Source organism: Haemaphysalis longicornis, unplaced genomic scaffold (assembly GCF_048455015.1).
Source record: "Haemaphysalis longicornis isolate Haplotype H1 unplaced genomic scaffold, Haemaphysalis longicornis Haplotype H1 scaffold_1, whole genome shotgun sequence".
NCBI lineage: Eukaryota > Metazoa > Arthropoda > Arachnida > Ixodida > Ixodidae > Haemaphysalis > Haemaphysalis longicornis.
In genome coordinates this window covers 463,024,902-463,052,884 of record NW_027526203.1, presented here as the reverse complement: position 1 = coordinate 463,052,884, position 27,983 = coordinate 463,024,902, and the positions used below count along the sequence as shown (strand labels likewise).

Below are 27,983 nucleotides of genomic sequence, written 5' to 3'. Positions count from 1 at the left end.
GCATCATGCTACCTACCACTGCACACCCTGACATTATTGAGGAGGGGTGACGACAGTGAAGATGATGCAGGCACGCACACACACAAACAAACAAAACACCCAACATGGCATGGCCCCAGAGGTTAATGGCCCACTTGATGCTTGAAAGTAAAGCGGGAGCACTTGTATGCACCTGCTGCCAGAGTGCCTCCGATTAACTATTTTAATGGCATTGACGAAGCGCCAACATGCGAATGGCAGCTACTATTAACACCAGCCATCTCTGAGACGTTACAGTGTGAAGCAGGCGCCTAATGCCTGGGCAGGCAGTCACAGAAGCTGACCTTTGCTGTCAAGTGCCCCAATGCCATCCTCCAAGTCCAACAGCTGCGAGGGCAGAAACTGGGACGGGGCGTCCGTCCCAGCCGCCAGGGGTGGCAGGGTGGCCGTGGCACTGGCTGCCGGTGGATTGGCTTGAGGCTCAGGCTTGGCCAGCAGCGAGCCGCCAAAGGACAGGCCCTTCTGTGGAGACGGAGGCTGATGGCCAAAGGCCGTCTGCCACTGCTTCGCAAAGCTGTCCTCTGGGGCACCCGACTCAAAGGCGCCCGGGTAGACCGACTCGGATGAGGTCAGGATCTCAGTCAGCAGCGTCATGTCGTCCTTCTCCAAGTCGCTGATCTCGGGGTTGTGCGTCAGCAGGTCCTCGCGCCCTGGGGTCAAGTGTGCAAGACATAAGCAAACCACTTGGCAACCATGCAAGATGCCAACCACAAAACCCTGCAGCAAGGCATTGGTGAACAAGTGTTTTAGATGCTGCTTCGCGTTACCTATGACTCCTGTGACACAGCACCTGAGCTCCACATTCTTAACACACAGGTATTAGTTGTAATTCTAAAAATGCATTGCTATCACTCTCAACATGTCCTTATAGATGCATCTAACTCCTAAGATACTGTGCTGCACATTCAGAGTTTGAAATACTTGCACAAAGGTGCTCTAGAACAAACAAAAGGGAGCAGAGAGTTTAACTCTGGAGATTTTCTGCCCTGATGTTTTTGCACTCTCCAAAGTGTCATACTCTGCTCTTCTTTGCCCCTTCCCTCCCCAATCTCCCATCTGCTATCTCCCATGAAATTATCATGTCCCTGTGCACATCTGTTTACATTTTCATCAAAACATAGCTGGCCTAGTAGGCAATGATCGACGAATCTAGAATCATACATAAATCTTGAAACAAATGGCTAAAAATTTGCAGCTTTCTGATAGCATCCACCGCACGAAACTCAAGCAGGAACCAAGGTATTGAAGTTTGTTTGCAGCTATTAGACATGGACCCAAAATGAAGGGGACGCAAGTTGCATTGACTGTTACCACGGAGCAAAAATTATTCAGGAGGCGCCACTGCCCTTGCTCCGGCGGCGCGATAAAGTCACGGCGCCGGGCACGGCACCGACGCACGCTCCGTCGCGAGGCGCCAAAGGAAAAAGGCTCGCCGGTTCAAGGTCAGTCAGTGCATAACCGGCCGCTGTGGGCAGACGACGCCGACGAATCTCTCGCGCGACTACACTTTCATTGGAGACGGTTTGCGGCGGATGAAGTCATCGCGTTTCAAACATTTTTCGTAGGACGAAGGGGCTTTGATTTTTTTTAGAACACGAACCTACAACAAAAAAACCTAGTTGAGAACCTAGGTTCCAGTGAATGATAGTTCCAGTGAATGATGGTTCTTATCTTCAATGCAATTAGTTCATAATTAGGCTGCCCTAACTTCGCCGCCCTGTCTGCCAACATGAAAAGCGCGCGCAAATCTGAGAAGCCGCCCGCGAGAGGAGAGAGCGGTGAGAGTGAACCACTTGTGGCAAGAAGGCGGCGTCGGCAGACGTCGTCTGCTCCGGGATTCCTTCCAGTGCTTCTTTTCAAGTGCGGTACGGCTTGTAACTAGGGCAGTATTTATTAATAACTGGTGCTAAAATGTCGAGCACTTCTATTTATTTATTTTACAGGAAGAAATCTGGCAATTTTCACAATAGTTTCGATGATATTACGATTTTTGTGAGTCGTGCCCGTAGAAGAACATGTAAACTATGGCAACGCGCTTGACGCGCCATCTGTTGTGCTGCTCCGCAAGCTGCGTTTCCCCTCGCCAGACAGTGACATTAACGCGCAGCCCACCCGCGCTGTCCCAGCCAAGCGGATTCCCCTCCTGAAATACTTCTTTCTCTGTGACTGTTACACAGCACCGCGCAGTGTCCATACCCACTTCATAGCAAGACCATGTTGCGGAAGAAGGAGCATCCCAGGCAAGTTTGACTCTGAGGGGAGAAAGCAAGGAGCTAGGCAAGCAAGCAAGCAAGCAAGCAAGAGTGGGAGCAAGTAAGCAACCAACCACATGGGCACCAAGCCAGACAGCCTGTGGACCACTAAGTGGGTGAGCAAGCTGGAATGAACTGCTGGAATGAAAGAGTGTGGACAAGTGGCATTGGGGGACTTGCCGAGATAAGCCCAGGAAAAAAACCGGAGGGAGCTGGCAATGGAGCAAACCAGCTGGTGCGGAACTGAAACGAACGACAGTATGAAGCAGCAATGAAAAGAAAAGCTAAAACAAAAACAAAACAACTGACAAAGTGACGCGGCAACCACCATGAAAAACATCAATAGCAGAGACTGAGGCAGAAAAAAGTGAGAGGAGGTTGGAAACGGCGATGGACACAGCAGTGAGGAGATAAGGCGTTGTTGGAGAAAAAGGAACAAGGAAGGCGGCACATAAGGTGGGAAAGGCGCCGGTTCCTCAACCGCCATAGGCATTTCCAGACGTCAGCCATCGTACAAAGTAGACAACGTACGCTCTTGCACATTTTATCGGGAGCTTCCTGGGACGACAGTGACTCATTGTGAGAAGTGGGTCATCACATAACTCGGGGGTGTATAATTGGGGTTTCATGGCATTTAGCAGCCTGACAATGACTCGATTAGCCTAGCCAGTTTTTGAGATGCTCTTTGACGCGACACACACTAGCTTTATCTCTAAGAAACAAGCTATATTTTGTTGTCAAACAAAAGGCAAAGGATGCGCAACAGGTGTGCTCTTTCTGTTAAAAAAAAAAAAAGTAAAAAGTTACTGTCTTTAATTTCCCTCGAAAACACAAATGAGCTGGACGGTCGAGCGTGAACCAAAGATAAGCAACACTGCAAATTGTTGCAAAGGGCCCTTCACCAAGTAAATGCTAATACTGTATGCCAATTCCTTCTTTCTTACCATATGCATTTTTTTTTTCAAACCTGTTCGATTTACCAGCTGAATCTGGTTATATTACTCCCCTGACTAATGCCCATGGGGCCGTAAATGCATTGGAAACAAACAAACAAACAAATATAGGAGAGCTGGCAAAGCATGAAACACATGGCGGTGCCCACAGCAGAGCTGAAGGAGCGGAGGAGAAAGGAAAGGCAGGAGCCGTGCAGCCTCCAGAGTGCTCACAGAGGGGCGACTTGCCAGCATCGCGAACAGCAGCCGAGGCAAGCTGGGGCTTCTCCTCCGTAGCCGAGTCATCAAGGCTCAGCAGCGGCACGTCGTCTAGGCTGCCCTGCGACTTGGTGTCCGGCTGCGCATTTAGCTTCTCCTTGCTGGCCGACTTGCCCGCCGGGCCGTCCGGCCGCGGCGGGGACAGCGCGTCTTTCTTCTTTCGCTTTTTGTCCTTGGCAGAGGCATCCTGCTTCGCCTCATCATGGTACTCGGACTCGAAGAATAGCATCCTGGAAACAGGAACGCTCATTAGTTGGCCCCACACCTCAGGAGTTAGGCCATGGACTAGAATACCAGTCTTACTGTCATAAGAGCCACAATGATGGACTTTCATCTTAACCACAGCAACACACAGCTTACTGCACTTCTTTACGCTACAACAACCTTTCACAATAACTTCTCATTCACAACAGGCAATGCACTGCGGCGACAAAGACCACTAAAAAGACTGATAGTTTTTAAAATTTCTACAACTTGTAGCATCTGGAGTGAGATAGACAGTCCAGCATAATCAGATATGTGGAAGGCACAGAGAACTTAGTAAACCAAAAGGATTAGTTCTTTTGAACCGGCACCGAATGCCCTAAAAATTCAGAAGGGGCGACGTTCTGTGCTGAAGCTTCCTTACAACAGATGAAGGGGAAATGAGGGACTAAAACTTTGAAATCACATATCTCATTCAAATTCAATGAAAATCAAGCACCAAAAACATTTTATGCACTATTGCACTTTTTTTTTTTTTCCACTTAAAGCTTTGAAATATGACTAAAAGAGCTCATGATGCATCGATGTGGGTGCGGTGGTGAAGATAACAGTCCTTCATTCCATCCCTTTCTGCCCTCACCCTTTTCCGCCACTAGGTAAAGCAATGGTCTCCTCTTTTACATTCAGACAACCCACACTAAAATTTATTTATATTTTTGCTTGTTCTAAGTTCCAGATAACATAGCAAAATTAACTGTTTTGACACTGCATGCTGCCCTAGCAATCCACTTCACTTCAGTGGGTGCTTTTAGCATCTTGCACTAAAGCAGTAGTACTTAGCAGCCGCTAACCAACCACATGCAGACTTGACCAATACTGATTTTATTCATTAGAAAAATTTCGGGGCTACTTTTGATATTGCACATTTTCACTTCAAAATTTACTCCCAACATTCGTTCCGCTCTGTGCTCGTGCGATAACATGGCAGCCATGAATTTGAGATGAATGCTTCCCACAGTTATGACGAGCGTTTCTCCTGTTTTCTGCCTTCATGAAGAATGAAGCAGAGTATGCTTTTCTTTACGACAATGTGCTCGGTTCATAATTCTCAACATCAAGAAAGGAAAAAGATGAAAAACAAATCCACAGTAATTTTCACTAGTCACATGCAAAAAATGCAAAAGTGAAAACAACAAAAAAATTTTTCACACAGGAAATATTTTACAACTACGTTAACATTACATTTCTAAACAGTTTCTGTAAGACAACTTTTTTTTTTTTTTTGACAGCCTGGGTTTCCGACCCAGGCAGCAGGCTGGGTTTAGGAAAGTGTACTTAATGATGGATCACATCCACGTTGTCAATCAAGTGAAAGAAAAATCCGCAGAATACACTTAACCCCTTCACAAGTCATTTATAGACTATGAGCAGCATTAGATACCGTACTCACTGCAGCCATGCTAGAAGCACTAAAAAACCAGGAAATAGAGGAGACCTACACAAGACTTCTAGAAGACATATAAGAAATGCATGGTCAGGATAGCCCTCCACAAGCAAAGTGATAAATTCCTGATCGAAAAGGGAGTAAGTCTGGAGTCATAGCATGGAGTCACAGTCACAGTAAGTCTGGAGTCACAGTAAGTCACAGCATGTCTGGAGGGTGTGTTTAGAAAGCTTGACTGGGAAAACATAGAATTAAGGATAAACAGGGAATACTTGAGCCATTTGAGGTTTGCAGACGACATAGTTTCGCTGAGTGAGAATGCAGAACACATGCAACCAATGCTTGAGGAACTACAAACAAAGCACAGCCGTGGGGCTAAAAGTAAATATGAATAAATCTAAATTAATGAGGAATACGCATGCCAAGAACGTCTTATTCAGCTCAGGAAACAAAACGCTAGAAGAAGTAACTGAATATAACTACCTCGGTCAGATGGTTAGTGCTGACCCCAACCACGAAAGAGAAATCCGGCGCAAAATAGGTATGAGTTGGGGAGCACTCAGCAAGCACTTTCAGATAATGAAAACTAAGCTACCTCTGTCACTCAAGATAAAAATCTGCAACCAGTGCATACTGCCAGCTATGACATGCGAAGCTGAAAATTGACGCCTTAATAAAGAAGACAGCAAACTTAGGTCGACTCAACGGGCCATGGAACGAATAATGTTAGCAATTACACTCAAGGACAGGATACGAGCTACCTGGATCAGAGAAACTAGAGCACAAGATATCATAGTTCAAATAAAGAAAAAGAACTGGTCTCGGGCTGGCCATGTAGTGAGACGAACTGACAACTGGTGCACAATTACGGTAATGAGTGCACATCAAGAGATCGGTCTAGAAGAATGGGAAGGCCATTCATCCGATGGAGGGATGAAGTAAAGAAATTCAGGGGTAAACAGTGTACTTGAGCCGCGCAGGTCAGGAGCGGTTGGAGGTCAATGGGAGAGGCCTTCATCCAGCAGTGGACCCGAGTAGGCTGATGATGATGCGTGAACTAAACATGTCTACAGAACTTTAGTTAAAAATAATGCACCTCCGTATGAAAAATCTCATTTTTAGTATAAGTGTGTAAATATTCAAAACTTTCAAACATCAAAGCAAATACTAATACGATATTTGATTTGGCTTCAAACTATTCTGATAAGCCTTGCTTGAAAACTACGAATACTTTCAAAGTATTTTTGAGTCCAAAGGCGCAAATTGACAGATCCAGTGACCTGGATGCATTACGTTATACCTTGCTGCAAACGAAAAATGTCCCATCAAAAGCACATAAATATTCTTTACGAGCCGGAACCAGTTGGGCATTGGATGTATCGTACTTTGAGCAAACGTGCCAAAAACAAGGACTGGCTTCCTCCACCTGCAGCAACACTTTCTCACAATGCAATGGCATTGTGCGCCGAAAGGAGGGCAAGAGGCAAGTGCTTTCAGGGTGCCACGCATATCCTTGGCGTTGCCCAAACTCCGTCCCCCTGCTTCTCTTTTCACATCCTCATAACACGGTTGCACTCAAGCTTCCCAGAACTGCATGCCGACAGTTTTTGATCAAATGGTGCGCAAAGATGATTTTTTTTAACCTGTAATGATCCCTTTTAGGGCGTAGGAAAAATGACAAACTTGTTCAGCTTTGTATTCCTAGACACTGAGCTAAAGCTTTCTTGACAAGTAGGCATTGGCACTGGCAAAGCTAATTTGCCAACCATGCATATTCTTTTCCGAACTTGGTATCACTCTCGACACACTCTTTTTGAACAGAATCCATATTTAGGATTCCTGTGCGTGAAGGGCCATTAGTGGCACAAGCGTTGCGTTTTTTTTATTCGCTGTTAGTACCAGAAATAGAACTTCCAAAGCAGAGGGTTGCAAAGTGGATAAGATACCACCACACCATGAAGGCATGCCTGCAAGGGTTTCTAAACCAGGCTAAATTTTCCCACCTTGCATTGCCCCATATATTAATTCCAGAATTGACATAACCTCCATAAATCTGTCTCTTCCTTCAGACAAATGGGCTAATCACCGCTTGTCAGAATCTATACCCTCACTACACTAATACTGAAACACTTGCGTTTAAGGCCACCACACAAGATGCAAGTTGCCCCATATAAAACGTAATATAATCAATAAAGCTAGAAAATGCAGGATAGCTTCCGAGTTTGCCATAAAAATTTATTTCCGAAGGCCTTTTTAGTGGAACCCCCTTCTTTTTGTAAGCTATTTAAAGCATACCCGAAAAGTTGTAGTTTACATGTTTTTTATATAACTCAAAAATATTTGCCTTGATCCGTAACTATTACAACAATATTATTATTTGCTTTGTACATATTCACTTCAAAAGCAGACACCACCATTTGCACACCCTAAGTTTAAGCCAGAGTTGCAAAACTTTTTGTGCGTTTATGCTCAAATGACTGCCAGTTAAGGCTTCAGGGCTTGTTGCTGGTTCAACGCTTTTGGCAAACAACAGCTTCAGCGACTTATTACCCTCAACTATGACCGTAACATCAGCTAGTAGAAAGTTCCGTGTTCTGATCTGAACATTGTCAGCCATGCCAGTCATGTACCTAAGTTAGCATTTTGCAACAGCTCTTTAAAAATTGAAGTATTAGTACTTAGGACACTTGCACCTCAGGCAAAGTATGCACGCATTAAGAAAGGATGGCACCAGGTACTAGCCACAGATTTTGGAAGTGAACTGCATGCCAGTATGTGCCACACATCTCACTATCTTGCATTACCGAACCAAGTCAATTTTTGTTGTTGTGGCCCTTACCAACGACCAGCTTTTTAAATAAATGCAAGCAGCTAAGATGATTGGACGTCACCCAGCCTGCCACAAAGCGGAGAATTCTACAGCAAGCACCCAAGCTCTCCATACCTTCCTTATGTCTCGGAGTAAGATGGTGGTTACAGAATAAAACTTAACTTAAAAACTTCGCCTTGCTGTTCACGCTTGTGTCCTATGCAGCACAGATTTACATCAAATTCCCTCTATGTGCTACCATCACACTACACTTTTAACATGGCCATACTTGTCTTTGTCAGCGTCATCTTTGTTTTCTTTAGTTTCCTTGTCTTTGTTGGGCTTCTCTTCCCCATTGCCCATTTCTTCAGCGAGTTTCCTGCTTGGCTCCTGAAGCTCCTGAAAAAAACAGTCATCCCCAGTGAGCAATCACCAGCATAATTTTGCTTTTAACACAAACAATTTAGGCTCATTATACCCTCTTAGATATACTGGAGAAGTGTGGCATAGTAATGAGATAATCCAAGTCAGACCTGCTTAAATCTCAGACATGCTCTTCTTTACCCAAGATGGTCAACGCTTTGGTCTTGGTCAGTACGACGAAAGACAAAATCATACGATAGCAACCTGCAATTATTTCATTGACCAGGGTCACATTGATTTCAGTCGGGAATTCTCTCCTCTAATGTCACAGCGTTAAGCGATGTGGTACCAGTTGAATACACCGAAAATAAAAAGCTAAGCTGGACAGTGTCCAACTTCATGATATTAGGGTCAAATCATCCACAATCAGAGGCAAAATGTTGAACAAGGAATCCTTCAAGGTTTGCATCACTTATCTAACACTTTTATGACTGCACCTATTCCCATGGATAGTATGTTATCGATGAATAGAAATTCAAATTTTGGCGTTCTCCGAGCGTTTCTGGACAGCTAATGGCATTCAAAGGGTAAAAGAGGAAGTATTTCATCAGTTTTGCTTCAGAGTTTCTTTTTTCCCCTGAGGGGAGGGGGATCACGTTGTTTCCCCAGAACGCATGCACACTTTGCAAGCTCTAATGCGGTAATTATCCCTGACAACTAGAGAGGCTCTCAGGGTCTCAAAACACCGTCGGTGCTGCTCGGACCTAAGACAACAATGGTACGGCTTGCCACAAAAGGGCACTGACAACCTTTCCTTTGCAGGGATCATTTCTATCGGCACGCTTTCACCTCGCGTGCAGCTCGGCGTCAGAAGGAAAGCAAAATAGCGATGCTTTCTCGTTGTTTTCTCTGTAACCAGAATGGCAGCCAGGAATGCAACAAGTTCACGACATGACTGTTCACAACACTTCTGAGCACTCAAAATAACCGGTCCATTTCAGTGGCACACAACAGATAAAGTGAACGAGCCCTGCTAATATCGCAGGGAGCGTCTGCTCTGCACTGTACTCCTCTCCGACAACTTTCCCAGCTGCCCCATGGCCAATGCCAGAGGCGCGGCGCAGCCTCCTTCGGCAGCGCATCAAGCTTTCCCATAGTGTGACAGCGGAGTTTCATGACCAGAAAAGCACTGAAGGACTCTTACGTAAGTCACATTTGTGTCCAAGTCACGTTTACTATCCAAATGCTCTGCATCCCCAAAACGTGGAGGCTTTTGAGTGTCACCGTTTTGGCAACGGGCAAGTGAAGCACACACACACACACACCACCTAGTAGTGAGCAGTGAGAGCCCGTACCTTGACAACGATGAAGTCATAGTGCTGGTAGCCCTTGAAGCTTTCGGCCACACTGGTCATGGTGGAGGAGGTCTTCTCCCAGAAGGAGAGCAGCGCATTCTGGTAGGTGGCCAACACGTGCGAGAACATGTTGCAGCGCGAGGCCGCCAACAGGTCCACCTTCTGCAGCGTGTCCAGCTTCAGCTTCTCAAACTGCATCTTGGTGCGCTTCACATGCCCCTGCACCTGCAAGCCGAGGAGACTCAGCTCAGGCTCAGGATTGCCAGCAATCTCCCGTGTCATGTGCCAGCGACACGGTGCCAGTCTCTTGGATCTGACTGTTCACCTGCTCCCTCGCTAATTTAATAATAACAATAATAACAATCTTTATTACAGGAAAAGTACACATGACATCCCACTTAATTAGGCAGCGATGCTTGTGAGCAGCTTGGCAGCCCAACTTTGTGCACGGGGCACATGCCTGTGCCCTGTACAAAATATACAAAGATAAAGAGGAGGAGGGAATTTCCTCTGGCAGAACAACTATACTATATCACAACGCAGACTAATAAAAAAAGCAAAACAAAAAACTTCTTCATTATAACACAAGGTAATGGAAGAGCATGAATGAACAATGCAAATTTAAATATGCAACTGTTAACAAAACCTATAGGATACGAGCATGAGCATGTCAAGTGTGCGGGTGTCTAGCCAATAAATCAAGGATTTTTGGTTAGCCATAAGTGCAGGAACAATTTGATTTTTTTAAAGCTATGAAGGGCAACATTAAAAAGACAAGGTACACCCAAGAACAGAAGTTTACAGACCACGAAGGCAGCAATTTTGAGTTATTTCTCTGCCGCACGGCAGCCCGGAGTACTATGTGTGGTAGATTTCATTAGTTCAGTACTTATACGACATCTCGCATGCATTCGACAGTTTGTCGGGCTGCTATAGGAAGAGAAATACCGTATTTACTCGCGTAATCCTTGCACTCGCGTAATCCTCGCACCCCTAATGTGAGCCACCAAAACTTGGATTTTTTGGTTCCTCGCATAATCCTCGCACCCCCAACTTTGCAGCGGTGAAAGTTGCCTGCTCGCGAAACCCGCATGGTGCACGCGCTCTCCAACGCGCGCCCTCCCCCGCCGCCTCTCCGTTCGGCGGAGAGCGCTGTGTATCCAAGGCCATCCAGGCGCCCTAACAACCTGCATGGCTACTCCCTAACAGGCGCCCTAACACGCTACTCACACTGTCCTTGAGCCGGTTTCGCGTGTGCGCAACTAGACGGCGTTCGCGCAGCCCGCTGTCGTGTCGTGTCGCCGTCGTGGTCCCGTCGTTGAGCACCAGCAGTCAGTGAGTCACTCGCGTCAGTGGTGGATAGCTCGCTGCCATTTTGAGAACTTTTTATCTCTTTGTTTTGTGCTTGGTGCCGCTTCGCCATGGGGAAGAACGCCAGCTACAATGCCGCTTACAAATTGAAAGCGATAGAGTACGCGATGGAACCCGGCAACCGCGCCGCAGGCAGGCACTTCGGCGTCACCGACTTCAACGTGTGTTACTGGAGTAGGGCACGCACATGACGACGACGAGATAGGGCGCGCGCAAGAAAGCAAAGGCGGCAATTTCATGATCGCTGATCGATGGGAGACGGTTTACGTTGTAAATAATAAAATAAAAAGAAATAGCTGCTGTTCGCAACACTGAGATCACACATACAAAAAACGACCGCTACATTTAGCGGGACTGGCAGAAGCCAAATTGGCATCACTGTGCACCGGATTTTTTTTTCCCCCGCATAATTCTCGCACCCCTATCTTCGCGTTGACTTTTACGAAAAAAAAAGTGCGAGGATTATGCGAGTAAATACGGTAACCTAAAATTGCCATTTGCCCGGTACGTAAACTTCTAATCATGGCTGCCCATAGTAGGACAGTGTTCTTTTCCTATAATTGGTGAAAACACAAGTGAAAAGTTTGCCAGTGCAATTGGCGGCTCTGTGGTATTCCCGCAGCACGGGCAAGCACCCATCGAGTTGACGGCACCGCCTGCTCTCCAGAGCAGAGGTGCAAAAGCAGGGGGAGAGTGCAGGGCTGGTTTTGGAAATAGAGGCCAAAGTGAAGAGACCTCTCACTGAGTACAGATTCCGGGGGGGGGGGGGGGGGGGGGGGGAGAGAGAGAGAGAGAGAGAGAGAGAGAGAGAGAGCTTTACTTTGGGGCCTGTGTTGAAAGGGCTGCTCGGCTCCTTGGTTGGGTTACAGGGACTTGTCTAGTCCTGGCATGTCTTTCATGTGGCTCACTAGCATAGTCCACAAAGAGCTCTTCAAGCACCTTAGGGGGTATGACCCATGCCTCCCAGCTAGAAGGGCACTTGGTGGCAGGAATTGGCTGGAGGGAAGATCTCAGGGTGGCCTGTATGTTTGGGCATGTCCAGAGGGTGTGTTCACTGTCGACCTATAAAAGCAGCATGGTGAGTTGCTTTTCCTTTTCGTTACTGCGGGTGAGCCTCCTTGGGCAATTCTTCTATGGGCAGCATCCTCAAGCTCAGCAATAGGGCACTTCTAACTCACTTTCCGGAACTTCTCCAGCTGCTTGTACGTGTCGGGATCCAGCTGCTGCGAAATGTCTTTCATCCAAAGCAAGGCCCCTCGATAGTCCGTCCTGGACCGTTCCATTTTCTCGACAGTGGCCAGAGTGTCAGCAATTGCACGGAACTGGTAGGTTTCCACTTCTTGATACAGGCGCACAAGGGGCACACGGAGGGTCAGCCTGCATACAAACAGTAGCCACCAGATGTCAGACTGGGTCAGGATAAAAAGGAATATGGCTCTGCTCATGGTTCACACTAAATATTTAAATGGACATTCAAGGGTGCCAAGGACAGAATTCACAGACTATAAAAGAATTCTTTCCATAACATGGCTTATAAGCACTGCAGTATATGTTATTCATTTCTGTCTCTCATCAACAAGCTATTGGCAAGACTGCTCATTTGGGCCTGTTGGTATGACACCACAAATACTTTGTAGCACAGACTCTCCCTCAGAGCAAGCGAGGAACACACACGACTCTGTGTGCAGCCCGCTGTGTGTGTTCCCACGCTTCGTCCTCGTCCGTGTCAGTGCTACAAAATATAAGCTACTCGCCCAAAAAACCTACCGTGGCACCACCTGTGTTAGACATCAAAAGTAGAATGCTGAGTGGTGTCTTTTGCGAGCACACCACATTTTCTATGCTTTGCGCGACTACATACTTCATATTGTGGCCTCAGTGCGTGATCCCCATGTGGTTTTAATGCACATGACGCAAGAAAGCAGCCTGCTGACCACGTAGTAATGCCTACGAGACAAGCAAACAATAGCTTGTTGATGGCTGTCCAGCACCAAACGTCCTGGTTGCTATATCGTCACCCACATGCACTACCGCCAACGGCGTATAGAGGAAGAAGCTGCTTTTGAGAAAGGCACGCTGCTAATTCAGTGAGAAATACAACTGCTCTTGTAGAATAAAGACTTGCAGCCATATCCTCACCTTACGGCACATGTGGCTCGTATGCAGCATCCGCAATAACGAACACATGGGTTCAGAAAATAATTTGAAGCGAACACATACCTGGCTAGAAGTGCTGGTAGAAAGTGAGATTCCCATTCTCAAGTCTTTTCGCAGCACCTAGCTCTAATGCTCTTTTTATCCATGCCTTGATGCGATTACCAATCAGCACTGTTTTGTTTACTCCTGGCGCTATGTTGATTTCAACTTTCATTTTTCATCTCAGGCTAGGTGCAGTGTGATGCTATATATGGTATCCACTGAAAAGTTTAGCGGGTGATTTCTTCGCTTGGCAACACTGAAAACCGCCATGCCAGTGCCCAATGTGCCTGCTCCTGTGCTGTGCGTCCGCATCTCGCAGGAAAAAACAAAAAACACCAGCGTGCATCGTCTGCCGCATTTCAACCTGATTCTCAGTGGTGGCAACAACTGATATATAATTAATAGCTCTCAGATTATGTGATGGCGCTCTACTTGCCCTCGAGCCCTCCATATCCCCAGAGAATGAAACCGCGGCTGCAAACAAAAGTGACACGGCATGCAAGAGGCCGACGGTGCAGTTGCCTACGACCTTAGATGTCGTCACAAGTGCCCTCTAATGCGTGGTTGAGTACAAAAATCAGATAATGGTTTTGAAGAAGTGTTGCACGCGTATGCCGACTTAGATGCGATGGTAGCTAGAGCATGCGAGGCCATCTCCCGAGCCGTGCCATGCTTGCACTGCCCATCCAGCACAAGCACTGGCAAATCGCAAGCAACCTTTTGAATAAATACCTTAAATTTGGCTTCTAAAATTTTCGGCGACAATATTTCTGTTGTTGTCCTTGAACAAGTGACAGACCTTGAGTGGCAATTGGCTGGCACTTGCATACACACGAGACTTCGTTCATCACAACGCAGTCGCACGCACGCATATGTAGGCTAAAAAGTTTTTACTGCTCTACCTAGTTGTGCGACGATTTCAACCGTGTCTGGCAATAAGCAGATCGTAGGGTGCTGTGCATAACAGTACATGGCGTCGCGATATTACTTTGTGTTTGGTGGGGCATAGTTTGGAACATAGAACAGCTCGCTGTTGTCATGTGCTGTGCTAGGGCACCAGCACGGACAAGTACTGCCACCTCGTGGAGCCCAACGTAACCAATGTTGCATCGCCTTGCACAAAGGTGCTTGGGCAATAGCATGGCGGCACATGCGCATAGTTTCCAGCACGCGTGCCACGCTAGTGAATACAACCTATTGAACTGGAAATTTTACGCTGGTGGGGAAAAACATTCTTGCCCATACCCATTTATTTCTCCAATCAACACTTTAGACACAACAAAAGCCCTCAGAATGGCAATTCTGCTCACTATAATATGGTTTGTACCTTTGCTGTGCAGAGTAGCTCATGGTCTTCCCAGTCGCCCCCATCATTTTGCCAGCACGGGTCTTGTCCTGTTTCCCGCATTCCTTTAGGAAACGTCCCAGTGCATTTTCTTCTTGGCTGAGTGCTGCAACAAAGAAAAACACGCAGCGATGGCTAAAACATGCTAGCACAAATAAAGCAGCGCAGCATTCCAGCTGTTGCACGTTCGGCTGTGACAGAAAAATAAGAATGGAACAAATACACTATTATGGTTGGTTGGAAACAGCGCGTTAAAATGGGATCACTAAGAAAACAACCGGACAGGACGAGCGCTAACACTATCAACTGAGATTTATTGAAAAAGAAGAAACATTTATATCCGGCCACAGTAAACTTGTAAAGAACTCTATTGCCTTGTCTAGCATTCGTTCAGCGTTGTCTAAATCATGCATACACTCTATGAATGAAAGTTTCAAAGAACAGGTCCAAAAACTAAAAGAAGCAGGTTTTCCAACCAGTGCTTTGGCACCAGCATGCAATAAGCTCGTCAAAATGATAAGAGGTCGAGATAAGACTGGCGCACATAAGGAAGTAGCACAACAGGAAAAGTATGCCGTGGTCCCATATGTTCACAAACCACTCATTGGCTAAAAAAAGTTGCTTCTAGATATGGGGTGCAGGTAGCCATATCGGCACCAAACAAACTAGGAAAAATATGTGCCTTAGTGGACAGAAAGAAACAAGGTAAGGAAGCCGGTAGACATAAGTGCTCGGTTAATCACAAGAACAAATATGTGCTATGCTGTGTTGGTGTTGTTTACAAAATCCCTTTGTCATGCGGTCTGTTTTATGTTGGCCAGACGGGCCGGTGCTTAAATGCGCGTTTAAGAGAGCACTTTAATTCATTAAAAGGCACACCCACATCTTATTTGTCGGATCATTGCCGTTCATGTTCCTTGCGCGCCTGTCAGCCCCATTTCGATAAAACCTCATTATCGATTATTCTGTCATCACATTCAGCTTAAGCGAGAGATTATAGAGGCATCTAACATAACCAGGCTTGGTGATAAGTGTGTTAGTCAGCCCTCTGTATGTCTACACGAGAAAGAAGTGGCTATCCTTGATTGCTGTTAAACGACGAGGCAAGGGTCAACCGTTCCTGTTATCCCTCTCAGCGTTTGAATGCGATTCTCACCATTGCGCATGCGCAGATTTGAATTTTCATGTATAAATGTTTCTTCTTTTTCAAAAAATCTCAGTTGATAGTGCTAGCGCTCGTCCTGTCCAATTCTTTTCTTAGTGATCCCGTTTTAACGCGCTGTTTCCAACCAACCATGTCGCTTTACCAACTCGCCCAACTCTCCATCCTACTGCACACTACTACATGCAGGGCATGCAACATCTGCCTTCCTGAAAAAGCAAACTGAACATGACTCAACCACTTTTTACACAGACGAAAGACAGCAAAAGAAAAATAAAGCCCATAAGGTGGCACACTACACAGCACAGAAAATATTTCACCGTTGTGCACAGATACTTCTCGATATGTGGAGCTTAGAAAGACCATTTCCGGGCAGTTGCAAATGGTGGCTGAAGGCCTGTCACAGGTGAGACAGACTGCTGTACAGTTAAAGAAGATTTCGACACTCAATAATCCACAAATATCGCATGTTTTTTTGAAGTGATAATGATGTAAAGGCCCAACCACATGCACGTGTAAAATCGATGTACTCGCGTGACGACATAAACCGGAGTAAGCACGCGTAAAGTTGGCATACTCCAGCATACACCGAATACATCGCTACACACTTGTTACCCCCAAGTCAGAGCCAGCCAGACATCGATGCAAACTTTCCGGCACATGGTGTTGGCGTCAACCTCTGGCGGTGATGTTATCGGGCGGCCAGGTCGCATAACAAGAAATCTAATGGATAAATCAGCCAACTTAAGTATTATTTATGTGTTAAAACTATGTAATTTTTAAAATGTGGAGATCAGGCAACGGGATAAAACACACGAAGCAATGAGCAGCTAAGGGAGCAAGGAAGTTTACGCCAAATGTAGCAGAGGGTTTTGTGCCTGCCAAGTAAGCATACTAACTCTTAACATTTTCCCATGTCCCAGGAACTGTTTTAGCTGTTTCTGTATTAAATATATGTATTTTGTGAGAATAGGCATTATTTGCTTTATGTCAGTTAAATTCAAGCATGCACGTGGTAGGGCCTTTTTAATGAAAAACACGAACACATGAAACAAAAGTAATTTTCTATAAAACAATTTTAACTCTTTTCTTGCCACATTGGGAAGTGCCAATACGTCGGTATTGATAGATTCCCAGACTCATTTCAAATCTACGCTGGCCCTCTCAGGTGCGTAAATGCACAAATTTGACGTTAACAAGAACACGACGAGGCATGTCCACGTTGACATGAAATCCTGCTACTGGCATGCAGTTGCAAGACAACAGTTCAGTTTGAGTATGATGCCTTGTTTTTCTTTGTGCCTGCTATTTCTGTGCTCATAAAGATGGCCACTGACCTGAACACTATGCATGCTCTTAAACCATGCCAACCTTGTAATTACTTTTTACTTCAACAGTTGATTTGCTGGATTCCAACAGCACTGAGACTGATGATGATGCCAGACTTTGGTCCAGGCAGCAGAAATCGGCAAAACTAAAATGTGTACAGTGGCTTATCAGCAAATCCTGCTTTGTCCTGGCCAGTTTTTTACATTTCAATGCATTCAGCTTCATTGTCCGAGTATATTGGCAATGTCATTTTATGTCGTTTGGGCAGCTGCTGTTTGCATGATGAAGAGGGTGTTTTGCCCCACAAAAGAACCCAGCATTGTTTGCCCTATGGCACACCTGTCATAAGGCACGACACGGCTTCCCTGCCAGGCAATTTACTGAAAAGAATTGCGATGTGGTCAGACAGTGGTAAGAATTTTGCAATCTGACTTTAATGGGTTCCCTAGCACGTAGCAATGAAGGGGTACAAGAGAGGTGATCAGTTGGTTCCGCTTATAATAGAAAGTTTTCGCTGACCATTTCTGACGGTCTGCTCTGCCCTGATAGCAAGTGGGAGCACCATTGCGCATGCACCGCGTGCTTCGGCGCAAGCGGCGTTACCAGAGTGGGACCCCACTACGCTCGCTGAGCTCTCTGAGCGGACTGTCGCAGCACGCTGCCACGTGGAATTCCAACATGGCAGCTCACAGCGAGGTGAGTGCACTACTGCGAACTCAGTTTCTTCAGTTGAAACATGAGTGACGAAACCCCGAAAGCGCTTCCGAATAGGCAAAGATGTCACACACCTCAACGAGGTTTAGAACGCAAGCGAAAAACGCCGACCGAAGCACGGGCCTACTTCTTTGCAGCGCCCAGGCAGACAGCCTTGTCTTGGCTATTTGAAAGTTGAATGGCTCATTTTAAAGAATTTTGAACCATTATATCGGGTCAGCAACAGCACTAGATAAAAAAGGTGAAAAAAAAGGCAATAAACACGGTATTACGCTTGATTTCAGTGACCAAAATATAGTCTTATACAGAATTTCCTTTTGGATGAAGACTTGGTTTACACATGCGTAGGGCACTACCAGTGATGCGAATGATTCTCCGTCAAGGGAGATACGGTTATCAGTTAGCCAAAAGCCTTTCAACTTTCAAAAGTCTTTCAACTTTTAAAAGCCGTTGGAAGTGGAGCGAACCGTCAAGAACGCTCAGCTAAAGCTCCCTAATACCTCGCCCTTGCATCAGTATACTGCTTCTCTGTTCCCAGGAGGATCCTCTATCATTTCATGTTCATTTACACACCTTGCACTAGCCTCGCATGGCAAAGGGTTTATCATGAGAGGCTACCTTTTTGTACATACTGCAAACGGGTCCAGTGCCTACACTCCAGCTTGGCTGAAAAAACTTGCTACACTTTTTTCAACCCTCTGCATGCTCTACAATGTTGTTTACACATGAACCCATTCTATCACTTAACAAAGACTACTGGATGCATCCACTCGTCTTTGGTCATGGCTTCCTGATGTAGCTGCTGCACCCCGGTGGTGCAAAGTAGGAGAGGAAGGGCGTGCCACGGTTCCAATGAATGTCTCACCAACAGTGTGCGGGGAAAACTGGTGCGAATGGCCATGGCAGCCAATGAGAACAGCAAAGGTGCCCATTTAAACACTTGTGGACAAGGCTTTCATGTACAACAGCATTTTAGGGCGACATACAAATAAGTGTTCAAACTTGCTGAATGCGGAGTGGTCGGACAACACTTGCGTCACAGCCTAAACGTGCCACTGTTGATAAGGCTGTGGGCACATTTGTTATTTTGATGTTCCATGTTTATTGACTTACTGTTAATTGTGCCCCCCAGGAGCGAACCACAAGAAGGGCCAGATGGCAACTTTTAAGATCTGTTGCTGATGACAAGCTCCACCTTTTTTATTGGCTGCAAAGTGCTGCAGATGTGGCAACACTGCAGGCAGTGTACAAGAAGCAAAACTAGTTTCAGAGCTATTGTGCACAGATACTTCTCGATGCGTCCAGCCTGCACGGTCATGTCAGCAAAAGCAACGACATTGCGTTCTCATAAGCTAGAATTAACAAGTAGTCCTAAACAGTCTCCCTGCTCTCCATCGTATGAATGATTGATGACGATGGCTGCTTTCTCGGGCAAGCCTAATAATGCTCATAGATAGCATTATTGCTTCGCAATAAAAACTGGGCACAGCATTGCTTTTTTCAGCGATTCTGTCACTCAAGCTTACAACCATGACCATGGCCAAAATATGGGAGTTTTCTGGATAATCTAAGAAAAGAGGTTAGCAATGGCCTTCTGGTAATCCAAGGCACCTGGTAGGTATGATACAGTATGTCAACCAAGCTACCATTAGCACTAGCAAGTCTATGCACTAACATATGATGCACCACAACGCTATGCGTTGTGGTGCATATAGCGTTGTGGTGCATCATATGTTACTGAGGCAATGGCCACTGAGGCAAGCTTACCGTCATCTCTGGTCACATCTAAGGATGGTGCAATTACATGACCCTTCCAAATCACATACCTAAAAGGAGTCCCTGCATGATCTCATTGTCACCTGTTAAGGTATAAAGACCTAGCCCTTAACTTTTTCCTTTGACGGCACAGCCCTTTGGTGGTCGGTTCCTGGGTTTCGTGGTGGTGGCGTCTGTCTATATCCGCATAACTGAGTGAGCGAACAAAGCAGCGAAGGCAGAAAGAAAACCGGGATGAGCGCCTGGCGAAGGGTGAGGAGGACGGCGGCACGAACGGCTATGGCGTCATCTCTCTCACTGCCCCTCCCTCACACTTTCACCATGCGTCGCCGCCAAGGAGTGCCCTCACCCTGACACTTTCCCCAGATACTTATAATGCGAACCACGTGACATTTGCGCTCCCCCGTACGTGGCTAATCGAACTATGTGACATTTGTGCGGGAGGTTCAAACACGATTTGCAACAACACGCTGGCTGGCGGTGGCGACACACCAAAAGATAACAGCAGAGTAGCGCGCGACGCTGTGCGTTTGCTGATCACGCAATCACTTCCCAAGACGCAGCAGATATGCGCCATGACCAAGAAGACTGCAGTTCGCGCCGCACACAAATTTTGCATTAGGGAGTATGTAATCAGTGCATTTTTTTCTAATTTCTTATATCACACAGTGTACATGAGTAAATCCCTTTTTTAAATCGACCGTGCTTACAATTTTCCATGCTCCTCAGAAGATGAAAAATAAATTTATGTGCTGTAGATCCTCCAGGAAAGCCCCCACAGTGTAGAACATCTCCTCAACAGCTAGGTTATCACTAGAGAGCGGCTTTCCATTCTATCCGACTGCATCTAGCACTAGATTTACAGTATGTGCGGTCATTTGTAAAGAATCGATACCTGAGATGGTTCAATGTTTGCAATACCTCGTTAAAGTAAAGTGCAATAAAAATAGTCCCAAACAGAAAAATAAGAGCCACCTCTTCCCTGTTCAGGAGCCAACTGGCCCATGAATAGTATGGGCAAATACAACATGTGCCACATCAGAAGCAACTACGCACCCAAAATGCGGTCCTGGTAATTTTCCAGTACCCGCAGCAAGTTGGTGCACGATTCCTGGATGGCTCCGAAGAGCTCCAGCTTGGCATCAAGCTCAGCATCGCTGGCGATGATGCAGTCATCTTCCTTGCGACCAATCTTGCGGAAGAAAGCCTGCTTGGTGGTCCAGTACTGCTGCTGCATACGCGACACTGTCGATGACTGCCCATAGTATGCAGTGGGCCTTGTGCTGCACAAAGGGGCACACCCGCTACTGAGCACAGCCACAAGCGTTCGCAGTCCCCCCCCACCAACTGGAGCAGGGGTGCGCACAAGAAGCAAGCAGCAAACTCCCAATTGACCGAAGGCCTTAAAAACAAGGAAGAGCATAACTTTACAGACAAAAAAGCTTCAACGTGCTAGAAAAACATTGTACAGTCCTTGATCACCTTGCAGCAACTGAATGAAAAGTGGTGTATGCGGCACGTAGATAGTACCTCACCTGAAACTCGAATCAATTTCTCTACCTTGCCTTAATCTTGCCATGAGAGCCAGTTTATGCTAGCTCTCAGCGTTGCTGCCACATACAGCCCCACCTCAAAGTAAACCTCACCTTAACGACATATATCAGTCACCTTTGCTATCCTTTAGATGATTAAAGCTTTCATCAAAAACATCATGTACATTGCATGCACGTGAAGCGGACACTCATTTACTTGGTATCAGCTCGAGTACGATTGCCCAAGAAAGGAACACAGACAAAAGAGAGGATGGCCACAAGTAGTGCAAAGTGTGTGTATGTGCGCGTGTCAGTCCTCCCTTTTGTCTATGTTTCTTTTTTGCACAATCGTACTCAATTAACAGATTACCAATGGGCCCAGAATGTTACCTAAATTGGCATCAACCACTCATATGTATCAGAACAATAAATGGTAAGCTGCTAAAGTACAGGAAGTTTAGGCCAGATTTTGAAAACATTTTGAAGAGCATTCTAGAGGTTTTAAAGCATTGCTTAACTGGTAAAAACCTATTACAAACCAAAACCAAAGCAATAAGTAAAGAAAGAGCACAAATGGGCACATGGAGCATATTGACCGAGCATGTACAATTTCAAATAGGTTTTTTTAAACAGTGAAAATCTTGCATAAACTGGCTCTAATGCTTGAGCCATGAAGAGAAAATACAACTTCGTGTACTCTGAAAGAACTAGGATTCAGTATCTCACTCAGCTCCATTACAGCCCCAAAAGGTGTTTTTTTAACGAAAAAAAGCAAGAAGTGTTTAAAAACTTTCAAATTTTGCGCCACAGTGACGTGTTATGAGCAAGAATGACGTCATACGGCCCAACAATAAAACATAATTTTCAGTGCGTTAACTGCACGTTAGCATTCAAGTGATGCGGTCAAATGGAACCAGAGGCCCCATTACAGATGACCAGTCATGTGTCGTCGCGACAGGTGAGTTAGGCAGCCGCCAATCGCACAAACAAGGTTCCGTGACGTCATAGAAAAGTTGCGGGAAATTGGCTAGGGGGTCGCGACTGCTTCACACGTTTTCTTTAATATCTCCGTTATTTGTTCGAAGATTGCGTTGATATTGGTATCATTGTTATCGGGACTAAGCAGTCTTTCTAATAAACCCAACTTATTAGAAACCAAAACCAGAGCAATAAGTAAAGAAAGAGCACAAATGGGCATATGGAGCACATTGACCGAACATATAGGATTTCAAATAGGTTTTTTTAAACTGTGAAAATCTGGTATAAACTCGCCCTATGGCAAGGTTGAGGCGAGATAGAGAAATTGATTTGAGTTTCAGGTGACGTCAAAGCTAATGAGGTAATTTAGCCACCTATGCGTGCCCCTACCTATATGATTTCATCAATCACAATAAAAACTGCAAAGGTGTCCACACAGGAAAGTAAGCACACCCCTTTCACCCAATCTCAAGCTTCAACCTGCCCCTCCTCAAGCTTGTCATAAAAAAAGGATACAGCCGGCTTGGGCAGTAACACAAAAAAGAAACACCGGACACGGCACTGACAGTGCTTTCTTCCTCACAGTACTCTGTCCTGTGTTCCCACCTGAGCATGCTGTACCCCCTTTTTAAGATGAGCACCACCTAGCCCACCAAGCCATCTTCGCCAAGCTTGTCTGCTAAGGAAGCCAAAACTTCAGACATCACATTCTCAACAGAGGTCACTCTCAACTTTATCTTCATCTTCATGATAGTTTACATCTGTTCAAGGTTAAGGTCAACCTCAGGGGGTCGCAACCTCGTGAGGTTGCCCACCTCTGGTGTCGCGGAAACCCTTCCGTCCCAACCTTCCACACACTTACTTCACCTCACTTTCTTCGTTTAGGTTTTTCACCAGCTATTTGCCCCCTTTCAAATGTGCTAAAAACTTTGTGGCCTGCTAGGTAGCACTTGCACCGACTTTGCCTGATCTTTTTTCCTCTACCCCCTATTTTCAGGATAAAACACGAAAACAGTGATGACCCAGTAACTAGCACGCCTATTCAGTGAGGGTTGGATTTCCGCCACTGCCTGGCTTGCTTTCCCCCAGGGGCAATTTTCCTTTTGGGGAAGACAATTTGGGGTACAGACAAAAGACAGACAAGAACAAAAAAAATCCCGAAAAGCTTATTTGTAAGCAGTGCTTCTTATGAGATCAGCATTCTTGAAGACGGTCAGTGTCTTCCAAGAAGGCTGGTTTCATGCACAAAACACACCTGCTTTCATTCTCCTGACTATCAGCGGCAACCAGCCCAGTTTATTTTGTGGGTCCTCGCTGGGCAATGTTACATAGGTTACATAAAAAGTGGAATTACAACTGAAAGCTCTATCCACATATAAAAAAAATTTACAGCACGTATCCCAACGACTTTCTGGGAGCCCATAAAAATTTACTGACATTTAATACACTCTCTCCCATCTGTAAAAGGTAGAGTGCAGGAGACATAAAGCCTTCAATACCACCGCCATTTCTCGCTTCAGTGTCGCATTAATGGGTTACTGAGGGCAGCTAAAGTTCCAGTGTGAATCTCCCATAGCTTTCTCAGCATTTATTTGGCAACAAAAGGAGCACCTATCTGCTTATCTGCCTATCCCTTATCTGCTTTTTTTTTTCTGAGACATAATAAAGCCTCAGCCATGAGCAAGATATGTGTGCATTCTAGCAGAAACTACACACTGGTCTGCCAAAATTTGTCCTATATCTAGGAGCCTGTACTTTCTCTACTTTATGCTTTAAAATAAGGCCTGTGAATATGCCCATACCATTTGTAACATCCCGAATCATATGGTAGAACAATGCCTGGGGTGGTAACAACTGTACTACCCGCGTGGTGGTTCAGTGACTAAGGCATGCTGCTGAGCACGAGGACGTGGGTTCGATTCCCGGCTGCAGCGGCTGCTTTTCTGATGGAGGCGAAAAGCAAAAACGCCCGCATGAAGGAGAGGTGCACGTTAAAGATCCCCAGGTGGTCAAAATTAATCCGGAGCCCTCCGCTACGGCGCGCCTCATCACCTGCGTTGCGTCGGCGCATTAAACCCGACAATCGAATCGTAATAATTATACTCACAATATTGTTTTCTAGTTTGCAAAGAAACTAGACTCACTTGAAGTGACATATATGGCACTTAGGCACATTATTATATCAATGTAGACCAATTACCTTAGCTTTTACTTTGGTGTCCCTTCAAGCTTTTCTACACACAATTCTAGCTTTAGGTCATTCCACTTCACAAGTGATACAGTCAATTGATTATGAGGTTTAACATGCTGACGCTACACAGGCGATGAGGCGCGCCATAATGGAGGGCTCCGGATTAATTTTGATCACCTGGGGATCTTTAATCGAACACTCAGCTGTTTTAACTTTTCGCCTCCAAAGTACAACTGTCAAGATAGCTGTGCTACGTTTTCACTTTTCGCCTCCAAAGTCCAACTGTCAAGATGGCTGTGCTACAATCATGAAACACAAAGGAACGAATATGTTTTCTCAATCACAGCATTACCACACCACCTTCTCTAGTCACAAAAAACAAGTGAGGAAAACTACGATGTGCACTTTGGCAGAATATGGTGTCTTACAGCTATTTTTGAAACCCAGCATCGAAGAAAAATGTGCCAGTACGCATTTCGCGTTGGTGAATGCATCTGGCCGCATTAATCACGATGTCCAGAATGAATAAACAACATGCGCTCATCACAAGCGTTATAGTTCCAGTTTCTTGGCTAAAATAAACCTCGTACCAAAACTGGTGCATCGCACGCCTTCAAGCAATCATCCTACATGCTGCCACTCCTTAAAATTTCCTTTTGAAAGAACTGTACGCAACACCAACCCGGCGCGCAGACTAGGCACTAGAAGCTTGTTAATGGTACCACGGTACCATTACTAAAGCAGGAGGCTAGTGGATCGGAAGGGTTCACCCGTTTCGCCCCCCCCCCCCCTCCGGTACGTAAGAAAAAACGGTACACACGCTACAATAAAATGAATTAACGTAATGCCCTGCCCGCATTCAGTGAGTTATTTGGCGTGCGCATGAATACAAGGTGAAGACTCATCGCGCCTTACCTTCACGGCTGAGCAGTGAATTTTTTTTTATATATATATGGATGCATCAGATTTCCGTCTAGCTGAACCAAATCTTGACATAACGGGCTGCTAGGCCGTGCAACCATATGGCATGAGTCAAGCGACGATCACTTATCAAGCACACGCAACTCAGGCTCGCGATGGTTAGGCGGCAAGGATCGCGAGATGCGGCATTATAAGCACAACAAAAATAGGGTTGGCAGGAAAAGGGTTACTTACAAATCATTCATTATCGTTTCAGGAAATAATCATTCCCAGACCTATGATCAGTTGCTAGTAGGCTGTCGTTCGGATTATATCTGAAGGAGAGGTGCCAACAGTTAGTGATTAGGAGGCAAGCAGGGAAGCAGCGGCGTAGTGGTTGGCTGGTGCAGGTACGCAACCACTGATGTTAGTAGACGTTACAACGGTCACACTCTCAGCGATATCAATGCAACAGGAGGAAAACGAGACGAGGTAAAGGCAAAATTACAGCATTAAAATGCGTGAAGGCTTCAACCGAATTCCATATTGAAATCAATGCCATGCAAGCTTCAATTCGATTAGCAAAGCACCCAACCACAAGACAGACAGGCGAGTAAGTTTGCCCCGAGCGGAGCACAAAAACTCATACGATATTTCTCGCAACTAACAGCCGCGTTAAATAATTCTTTCACACAAACGGAAAACCAAACCTGCTTACCCATAACGGAAGCAACGCCATATTCCGCACTGCAACTTCCGGCGAAGCACTCTATTGCCCTCTGCCGTCTGAAAAAGAGAAAAACGTATGCGACAAAATACCCGCCGTACAGAAACAGCAGTATTTTTTCGCTTTCGTAAAAGAATAAAAATTCTCACTCGTTAGTGTACGAAGATTGTATGCCCTTTGGGGACAATGCGGCGTTCCACATCACGGCGGTGACGTCGACATCGCGGCCTACAATCGCAACCACACCAGCCAACGTTTTGAGATTAAATTAAAAAACTTTGACATTAGCTAACAAATTGTTGTGATAATGATGATGATGGTGTTTCTTGAGGTTTCGGTTCCTTTTTTTCTTTCCACGGTATTTCATTTGTCACCTCCACAAGATGGTTTTCGATCCCATTGTGCTTCCTCCACTCTTCCCTGTCATTCCCAACGTTTTTAAAACCCAATCTTCCGTCGCCTCCATGATCAATGCAATGCGCTGCCTGAATTGTTTTACTCTTTCTCACCTTTTCGTTTGCATCTCCATCACCGTAACGTGCCCTGGGAAAGCGGGACGAAAATATAGCCCTCCTCATATGATCAGCAAGGCTAAAACGGGGGCTATCTAAAAAGGGACGAGCACACAAAGACGGAACGATGTGCGAACTATCAGCTGATTTATTTTCCACAGCATGCACTAATATACATAAAAAGGCACTGAGGAAATCAAAAGTTATGGATGGGTAACAAGAAAATGCCAACCCGTCAAAACCTCGCTCGTCTCAGCGCCTCTGCGGGTGCGTTAGCATTTCTACCTCACTATCTGTGAGGGTAACTGACGGCAAGCTTATAGCATCTGTTTTCATAATGGCAAAGGCTTTAGAATCTCCCTTTCTATCTTTTCCTTGGCCGATGACACTTGTCTTGGCGAAATGATGCCACTTCAGAGATGAGATAGCACCCTCATATGATGCAGCTTCCGAGATGGCAAATGGTGGTGAAGGAGGTACCAGTGAGATGGCTCATACCCACCAGTGTTGCGGAATTACCAATCCGGAATTGGAATGACTCCGGAATCATTCCACATTTTCGCGACCCCGGAATGGAATGGGAATGGAATTGCAGCAATATTTGGAGGAATGGAATGGGAATGGAATTAGAAGCATTTTGCCCGGAATGGAGTGGGAATGGAATTACATGTATTTTTCCAAAAACAAAGCGCTTTCCCTTCTACGCGTTGTTGTATAAAAATATGCAAAAAGACGCAAAAGAACCCACCAGTCCAAGTTCAAACAAAAGGGCGCCCCTCAGGTTTCCCTTTAGGGAGCGGCTATACTGTCTAGCGCTGCACGTTTTCTTTTCTTTTTTTTTTTTTTCCTCTTTCAACACCTCGGGGTGGGTTCGTAAGTGAACACATTAATGGCTTTCTAAGAGAAGGGGCAACCACGTTTCAGGCTGACCACACTACCAGCACATGGCTGTTAGTGAGGGGGTAACGAAAATTAAAAAAAAAAAAAAACCGACAAGGGGCGCTTTTAACACCGCAGATTAGTCACGATAATGTGCGCCTGCTGCCGTGACATTCATGTGAAAGGTACGGGTGACGGGTCAGTGCGGGAGGGACTGCAGGAGCAGGATATTTTGTGCACGAGTTCTCCGAAAGCCAAACTTTCTCGGGGGCGTGCCTTACTTCCGATTTTAGTTCGCCGCGGCGGCCACAGGAGGACCGGTACTGGAAAAGGGGCCATTCTAATTTCTGTCCTTAGACAGCGCTGCTAGGATGTTCATCGTGATTCTCCGCGTAATAACCCCGGCTTTAAGCCGTTGGTGTCCGTCATTGGGGAACCACGGCTGCGGTATCCTCCCCTCTCTACCACCAACTGCGCCTTGTGATTGTTTACCTCAGCGGCGCCTTCGCCCCGGCCGCAAGCTGTCTCCCCACCCTTCACTTTCTTTTCTGCTTCACTTTTCTTCTTTGCTTCTTTTCTTTTTTGCGAGACGCTAGCGCGATGCTTGTGTTCGCAGCAAGCTTTCGCATATCAGCTTACGCGACATCTCACCTTGCGCTCCCCCCTTCTCCCCAGGACCTTTTGCATTACT

At 45.9% G+C, this 27,983-nt stretch overlaps 1 protein-coding gene across 5 annotated transcripts in view; it reads right to left on the bottom strand.

The window, feature by feature from the left end:
• Ica69 (islet cell autoantigen 1-like protein) overlaps window positions 1-25,949 on the bottom strand; it is a 34,395-nt gene extending 8,446 nt beyond the window's left edge. Inside the window, exons 1-9 of one of the 5 annotated variants that reach the window (XM_077688023.1) lie at window positions 25,893-25,949; window positions 25,430-25,509; window positions 20,630-20,856; window positions 14,575-14,698; window positions 12,227-12,425; window positions 9,678-9,902; window positions 8,249-8,358; window positions 3,458-3,732; window positions 324-689 (exon numbers count right to left, since the gene is read on the bottom strand). In XM_077688023.1, the coding sequence (XP_077544149.1) occupies window positions 324-689; window positions 3,458-3,732; window positions 8,249-8,358; window positions 9,678-9,902; window positions 12,227-12,425; window positions 14,575-14,698; window positions 20,630-20,856; window positions 25,430-25,440 (1,537 nt within the window). In that variant the 5' untranslated portion in view covers window positions 25,441-25,509; window positions 25,893-25,949. The other 4 variants (XM_077688024.1, XM_077688025.1, XM_077688026.1 and 1 more) reach the window with 4 other exon arrangements.
• Window positions 25,950-27,983: the final 2,034 nt, after the last annotated feature.